The sequence below is a fragment of the Leptonychotes weddellii genome, unplaced genomic scaffold, assembly GCF_054177405.1.
Source record: "Leptonychotes weddellii isolate Sample4059 unplaced genomic scaffold, ASM5417740v2 HiC_scaffold_7360, whole genome shotgun sequence".
Lineage (NCBI taxonomy): Eukaryota > Metazoa > Chordata > Mammalia > Carnivora > Phocidae > Leptonychotes > Leptonychotes weddellii.
In genome coordinates, this window is record NW_028043450.1 from 1,115 (window position 1) to 8,944 (window position 7,830).

At 48.4% G+C, this 7,830-nt stretch overlaps 1 protein-coding gene across 1 annotated transcript; it reads right to left on the reverse strand.

Annotated features, from left to right (window-relative positions):
* Window positions 1–215: 215 nt before the first annotated feature.
* On the reverse strand, window positions 216–6,709 carry LOC102731555 (uncharacterized). Its single transcript, XM_031027521.2, has 3 exons — window positions 6,104–6,709; window positions 3,538–3,661; window positions 216–2,035 (listed from the first exon to the last, which is right to left on the reverse strand). The coding sequence occupies exons 1-3, from the start codon at window positions 6,425–6,427 to the stop codon at window positions 366–368; spliced, it is 2,118 nt and encodes a 705-aa protein (XP_030883381.1). The 5' UTR covers window positions 6,428–6,709; the 3' UTR covers window positions 216–365.
* Between the last annotated feature and the right edge of the window lie 1,121 nt (window positions 6,710–7,830).

A 7,830-nucleotide genomic window follows, 5' to 3' on the forward strand; every position in this document is an offset into this window, starting at 1 on the left:
GAAATGGAATTAAAACCAAAGTGACTTACCACTACACACTTATTTCAAGGATGTCACGGAACTTGACTTTTCATGTGCTAATGGTGGGAAGGCAAGAGAGAATAACCATTATAGATCACAGTTTCCCATTTCTTAAAATGTGAAACATTCACCTCCACTCTAACAGTTTCAGTTATTACAACAAGAGAAATAAAACATATATCCACATAAAGAAGTGAATGTAAATATTCATAGCAGCTTTATTTGTAAATACCCCAAACCTGGAAATAACCTGTATGTCCAGAACAGATGCGTGGATAAAGTCATTATCGACAAAATAGAATGCTACTCATCAATAATACACAGAATTCTAACATTTCTCACATTTAAGGGTTTTCTCCAGTGTGTACTCTCCTGTGTCTAAGGAGGTTAGATTTGCGGCTAAAAGATTTCCCACATTCACTGCATTCATAAGGTCTTTCCCCAGTGTGAACTCTCTGGTGTTGAATGAGGTCAGATTTGTGGGTAAAGGGCTTCCCACATTCACTGCACTCATAAGGCCTTTCACCAGTGTGACCTCTCTGGTGTTGAATGAGGCTAGAACTCTGGCTAAAGGTTTTCCCACATTCACTGCATTCATAAGGCCTTTCTCCAGTGTGAACTCTCTGGTGTTGAATAAGGCTAGCACTTTGGCTAAAGGATTTCCCACACTCCCCACACTCATATGGCTTTTCTCCAGAATGAACTCTCCGGTGTTGAATAAGACCAGAGCGCTGCCTAAAAGATTTCTCACATTCGCTGCACTCATAAGGTCTTGTGCCAGTATGAATCCTCTGGTGTTGAATGAGGTCAGATTTTCGGGTAAAGGATTTTCCACATTCACTGCATTCATAAGGTCTTTCTCCAGTGTGAACTCTCTCATGTTGAATAAGGATAAATTTACGGCTAAAGGATTTCCCACAAACACTGCACTCATAAGGCCTTTCTCCAGTATGAACACTCCGGTGTCGAATGAGGTTAGAGAACTGTCTAAAGGACTTCCCACATTCACTGCACTCATAAGGCCTTTCTCCACTGTGAATTCTCTGGTGCTGAATGAGTTCAGATTTGCAGCTAAAAGATTTCCCACAATCACTACACTTGTAAGGCACTTCTCCAGTGTGAACTCTCCCATGTCGAATGAGGTTAAAGATTTGTCTAAAGGATTTCCCACATTCGCTGCAATTATATGGCCTTTCTCCAGTGTGAACTCTCCGGTGTCGGAAAAGGCTAGAGCTTTGTCTAAAGGATTTCCCACATTCTCTACACTCATAAGGCCTTTCTCTAGTGTGAACTCTATGGTGTTCGATGAGGTTGGATTTGTAGCTGAAAGACTTCCCACATTCACCACACCCATAATGCATTCCTCTAGTGTGTAGTCTCTGATGGTGAATGAGTTTAGATCTGTGGATAAAGACTTTTCCACATTCACTGCATTCGTAAGTTCTTTCTCTAGTGTGAATTCTCCAGTGTTCTATGAAACTGAAGTTATGGGTAAGAAACTGTCCACGATTTCTGCATCCATAAGGCTCTTTATCACTGTGAATTCTCCAGTCTTTAATAAGGCCAGAGATTTGGCTCAAGAATTTCCCACATTCACCACACTCATATGGCCTTTGTCCACTGTGAATTTGTTGGTGCTGCACAGGGCTGCAGTTCGAGCTGAAGGCTTTCCCACCTTTGCCACACTCATAAAGCCCTTCTCCAGAGCAAACACTCTGATGTTGATCAAGTCCATGGTTGTGGCTGGCAGCTTTTTCACATTCACCCCCGTTGTACTGACTTTTTCCACTGTGAAAGGCCTCTCCACTCTGGTTGCCACGGTGTGGCTCCTCACTGTTGGGACTGGTCTGGAGCTGAAGATGTCCCGAGGTCGCTGGGAAGTCCTCTCCAACCTTCCTACATGTGAAAGGCTGCCCTGACACACAGAAGTTGCAGCTTGTCACATACGAGGCCCTGGCCACATCTCTTTTCCAGGGCTTCTCCCAACTGCCATGCCTCTGTTGCTGGTGAAGGTCTGCACGGAAAGAGAAGCATCTCACACATGTGGCACCCAAGTATGGTTTCTACCAAGGGTATATTGTTGGTGCTCAGCATGGTGCAAAATATCTTTCAAGGCTGGGATACACATCTCACAGGGGTGGATCTTCTGTGTGGACAGACCTGCCTGAAAAGCCCTGACCTGGGACTCTCCTACAGACACAGTCTGCTCAGAAGGGGCCTCCTCATCTTCCATCCCATGCCTAAAACCTGAAAGCAGAAATGCTGAAGAAATGCATACTGACTTCGGTGGGAGGGGGAAGCCCCATTTCAAATGTGTGTCTGACACAACAAGTTGCATCCATGTGATTGTTATGAGAACAAGGCAGCTGGGGGCAGGTTGAGGTAGGGGCTGCTTGGTGGTATTGGGCCTCTGGAGAGACCAGAATAGGAGAGACCTCAACAGACAATACACAAGCATAGGGTGCACCACATGGAGGAGAGGTCCCTGCCTCCTCACTCCTCCTTCAGTAGGACCTTATGTGCTGGCAACATGGGCATGCTGTGTGGGAGGCTGGTTGTGGCCTGTCCCAATAAAATTCAACTGGACCTGAGTAGCTGGTTTAAGGACTGTGTAAGGATATGTGCACCCCTCATGACACCATGTGCAGGTCAATGTTGGAGGATATTGTAAAGGGAGCAGTGCAGAGGAACTGGTGGCCCGGGAAGGCCACAGAAGTGGAAGGAGCCAGAAGTCTTGGATGAAATGACAAGTCAGCCAACTGTTAAGTATGCAGAAGAAAAGGTAGAAACAATACATGGCTGGTGGTACCTGTACCAAAACACTACCGATCCCATGGCAAGTTCCTGGATGATCTGAATAAGGCCCTGACGTCATGCCCTCCCCCAGCTGCCACTCACAAGGGCCAGACCTCCTCTGAGACCATCTTGCCATGTCCACCCTGTAAAACCAGTGTTTTCCCTGCACTCTCCACTGTGTAACCCCTCAGAACCTGCATGACGCAAGTTTTAATGAAAGACGCACAGTGAGCGGCCACCGCCGGCCCTGTGCAACTTGTCATGCAGTAATATTCAGGAAAGAAAATGTAAAATACAATCGAGGGAGGGTCTTACAAGAAGAGCCCATGGTCCATGTGAATAATGACCATGACCTGGCACAGGCAGTCACAAAGAACTGTTAGCTAGAGGAAGGGGCAAAACTAGAAGCCAGGGATCTGGACACAGTCACCCTGCCAGGGAGAAGGCAAGGTGGGATCCATTAAGTTAACTTCAAGACTCCTGACTCCCAGACCCTCCCATGTACGTTTTGAGCTAACAGGTGTCAGGGATGCTTGGGCAGTCCATTGCTCGGGGCACTATACACAGCTCAGCACGAGCACCCACAGCACACATAACAAGAAAGTGGTGGAAATTAGGAGAGCCCGTGGTCCAGCTGTGGGAAAGAAAGAGCCAACTCTGGGGAAGAAAGGAAAGGCAGGACGTCACCTCAGGACACAAGGAGCAATGTGACAATCTTACCCAGCGATGCTACAAGTGCAAAGTTCTCCAGCATCACATCACAGTACAGGAGTCTCTGAGTTTCATCAAGGAGCCCCCATTCCTCCTGGGAGAAGTCAATGGCCACGTCCTCAAAATTCATACCCTGTCATAATGTGGACAGTTCATTCTATGATCAACATCTCTCCTAGGAGTCCAAGTTCATTATAACCCCCACCCCCCACATCCATCTTCAGCTCAGTCTACTCCACACCTCAGAGGAGATACCAGGCCTGGGTGTCCTTGGAGCCACTCTCTCCTCACATTCCTACTGATACTGTGTCTTCCCACAACAATAACAAGCAGATGGGCAGATAGAGGATATCTGAACGGTGGACCTGGCCTGGCAGTCACGATGCCTCTTATCATGTAGTCAGTGTCACAAACACAGGTTAGGGAGAGAAGCTAGCTATAGGGAGGGTGTGCATGATCTGACTCTGGTCTTATCAGGCAATACCACCAAAGTCCCCAGATCATCCCTCCAAGATGCAAAAAATGTGGCCTTATCCTTCATCCTTATGACCCCAATTCTAGTGTCCTGTGGTCATGCTTTCACACTCACTCTTTCTGCCACACTTCTCACAACTGCACTCCCACAGCTACAGCCCCCTCCTACCCTACACCACAGTCATCTCCTTGGCTTTTCTACATGTTATTCAGCATACGTGGCCCAGAAAATGCCTGGCAGTTTCAAACAGGATCAAATACTACTCCAGACTGATGGTTTCCACTGACAGAGGCAGCCTTTGGTGCTACTATGAAGACCTCCCTCCCTATTCCTTGCTTGAACCTCACTACCAAGAAAATTTATATTCTGAAATACCAGATTTCAGATACACATGGCTCTCCTCCACCTGTGTGCCGCATGCATTTGACGTCCCCTCTCCAGTCACAGCTGTCCTCTCTCCATCTAACCCTCATTCAACACTCAGCTCCAGTGGCCCCGTATGTCCTTATACCCTACCCCCAATTAGTCTCATAAATGACCACTTGTGCCCCTAAGCTAATCCACCAGCCTAATCTGAACACTTAGGCCCCACCATGGAATACAATGAAATCCTGGTGAGTCTGTACAACAGAGAATAAGCACCAGCTTCCACCTCAGCGTCATCTTGTTTGAATTACTCCTATGCCCCCACATCCATCTCATGTCCACCTGTCCCCTGGAGCCCCTGGCCACATACCAAACCATACATTCTCCCCTACCTTCTCTATGATCACTTCTCTCCCTGATCTGTGTTGGGACACCCACATCCCACAACCAGGAAGCCAAGCAGGAAACCTAGTCCTCAGATCCACCCTCTTCTTCCTGGGCTACTATTACCATTATCCTGACCAGGATTCCCCATATTAAGTGATCCACAGCTCCTCCCTCGTCCACACACTCTCCACTACCTTTTGGAGAAGTCTACATCCCGAACTCCTCCTTAGAGTTCCAGAGGCCCACAAACTGTTCTCTGAAACATCTCCTACCCTTAATGGACCAAAAAGAAATCTTCTGATATCTCCAATGAAAATTACTCTTACTATGAACTTCCCCATCTCAACTGATGGAGCTTCCATCCTTCCAATTGCTAAAGCCAAACCTTCAAGTCATCCCTGACTCCCACCTCTCTCTACCTCAAAATTAGAAAACCCTGGAAGCCACACCTAAAACACTAATGCGGAATCCAGCCACTTCTCCATGGCCACCACCCTGCTCCGGCTACCATCACACTCACCCAGACTATTACAGTAGCCTCCTCTCTTCTCTTCCTACCACCAACTTCACACTTTTACTCTTCTCCATGTTGCAGCCCCAGAGAGCCTGGTAAGACCTCGGTCAGATCACCTGCCTTTACTCCTCCAAACCTCCCATAACAGCCATCACCAGGGTGTCCAGACCTGACTCCTGCCCCATTCCTCCCAGTTCCCACGAAAAAGAAAGGACACCTGCAGGCCCCTGAGCCCTCAAGCCTTTGCACGTTCTGTTACCTATGCTTGGGGCCACCTTCCACATCTCATGGGCTAAGTACCTAGCCCAGCCCAGGATCTGGTGACCTACACAGGAATGCATTACGTCTGGGCTTCAGTCCTCAGTGCACTCTCGCTAGTTAGGTGATCTTTACAGAACTCAGCTTTCCGTGCCTATTATCACCCCTCTTCCCGTCCGCTCATCCTGTGAGCAGCTTCAGGAAACTTGTGAGAACCCGATTTCAGACACTGTCCCTCTCTTGTTCCCAAGTCTCCCTGGCTTCCACCGTTCTGAGAATGAAGGTAAAACTCCTGAGGCACAACTTCGCCTCACACTCTGTTGCCTGTAGACACAAGACCCTGGGTTTCCCCAGTGCTCCCGGCTCAGTCGCACCTCTAAGTCTCTGCACGAACCTGTCCCACCCCGGAGCCCGCTCCCGCACGCCGGCGCGCCGGCGCTCCCGCACGGGGCCCCCGCCCACCGGCGCCTCCCTGTCCCGGACACCGGGGCCTGGGCGCAGGGACGCGAGCCGGCGCCCCGCGCTCGGGACTTTAGGACGTGGGTGGGGGGAGGGCCCGGCGGACGAGCGTTTACCTGAGCCGGGTCCCTGGGCGCGGCCGCCGCCATAGGACTCGGTGGGCGGAGCAGGGCTGTGGGTGAGATCTTGATCTCAGCCTGCTGCGGGTCACCCCGGGGCGCGCCGCCTCCAAGCCTTAGAACCGTCTCTTTGTAGCGGGGAGAACGCTTCTGCCGCCGACCGGGGGCTCCGAAACCGCAGAGTGAAGACTCCAGAAAAGCCAAAATGACCGCCACGAGGAGGACGCCGGAAGTCCCGCCCCGACCTGGTGCGTCCGCATGGAAATGCTCCTGTCCTGGGCTTTCATTGGTCAACTCCGCCACCGTTAGGCACATTGCCATCTGGGTAATGTAGTTTCCTCAGCCGCACAGGTGGTTCGAGTGTCCTAGTCCTTGACCTCAGCGAATAAAGGTTTCGTGGTGCCACGAGTCTGAGAAATAAGAGTCCTCTAGCCTTCAGGGAAAGGAAGCTGTTTACCCCTTCTGGAGAGTGTTGTCTGCAACTGATCCTTGTTAGAGACATTTCAGACTCCATGAAGCTCAAAATTGTCCCTTAAGCCAAAAGTATTTCAGTTATTCTCAAATGCTACAAATTTAAATGGACACAGTCTCTTTAATTTTTTTTTTTAAGATGTTATTTATTTACTTGACAGAGAGGGACACAGCGAGAGAGGGAACACAAGCAGGGGGAGTGGGAGAGGGAGAAGCAGGCTCCCGCTGAGCAGGAAGCCTGACCCGGGGCTCGATCCCAGGATGCTGGGATCATGACCTCAGCCGAAGGCAGACACTTAACGACTGAGCCACCCAGGCACCCCAGACAGTCTCTTTCAGACTCAAAATGCATCCACTCTTAGCTAGAATGTGATAAACACTTTCTTGCTCTTCAAATGCATGTAGTCAGAAGCGTTAGTCGATTTTGTAACTCTGTATCTTTGGTCAGGGCCATGACTTGGAAGAAACAGTGATGTTCAGACCGCCCTGAAGTAAGAGGACAAGGAGTTCTCTCTGCATCTGCTTCCCAAAGAGAACCTCTTTCCTGCCTGTATATTCAGTGATCATGTCCAAATCACAAAGCAACACTATTTATTCATTTAATATTTCTTCATATCTTAAGATATATTCAAATCCTTTAGAAATCTGACATCTATCTCAAACGGAGAACAACCTATTAAATTCTGTTTTGTTTTGTGATAGTGGCTACAGCGTTCTGAGGCAGAGTGCATGTACAAAAGAGTCATCTAAACACCACTGTCTCATCTCCTTGCTGAGGGATTATTGTTTCTTCAAGTGATTGCTGGGACTGTTGTGCCTGAGGAATTGATGATACAGCTGAAAAAAATTTGTGAAATGCAAATTTCAGAGAGCTATTAATAATGATTATGCATTTACTCAAAGATAGTGGTAGAAATAGCTCTGGGGAAATATCAGTGGAGGGTGAAAAAGGTAAGACATCAGATAATTTTTATCAGGACACACTTAAGTCTGAGAAGAAACAGTTAAGCTGGAGCGCCTGGATGACTCAGTAAAGCATGTGGCTCTTGATTTTGGTTTGTGAGTTTGAGCCCCATGTTGGACCTAGAGTTTACTAAAAAAAAAGAGAGAGAGAGAGTTAAGCTGAGTCCAATCTTTTTTTTTTTTTTTTTTAAAGATTTATTTATTTATTTGTCAGAGAGAGAGCAGGGGTAGAAGCAGGCAGAGGGAGAAGAAGGCTCCCCACTGAGCAGAGAGCCCCATGTGGGACTCAA

Bases quoted from the DNA above. Each gene is read 5' to 3' on its own strand.
- LOC102731555 (XM_031027521.2), bottom strand. From the start codon at position 6,427: ATGGCAATGTGCCTAACGGTGGCGGAGTTGACCAATGAAAGCCCAGGA. The intron at 3,662-6,103 runs GTAAACGCTCGT...ACATTATGACAG, and splicing joins CGCCCAGGGACCCGGCTCAG to GGTATGAATTTTGAGGACGT. The intron at 2,036-3,537 runs GTAAGATTGTCA...CTTTCCGTGCAG, and splicing joins TGCACTTGTAGCATCGCTGG to ACCTTCACCAGCAACAGAGG.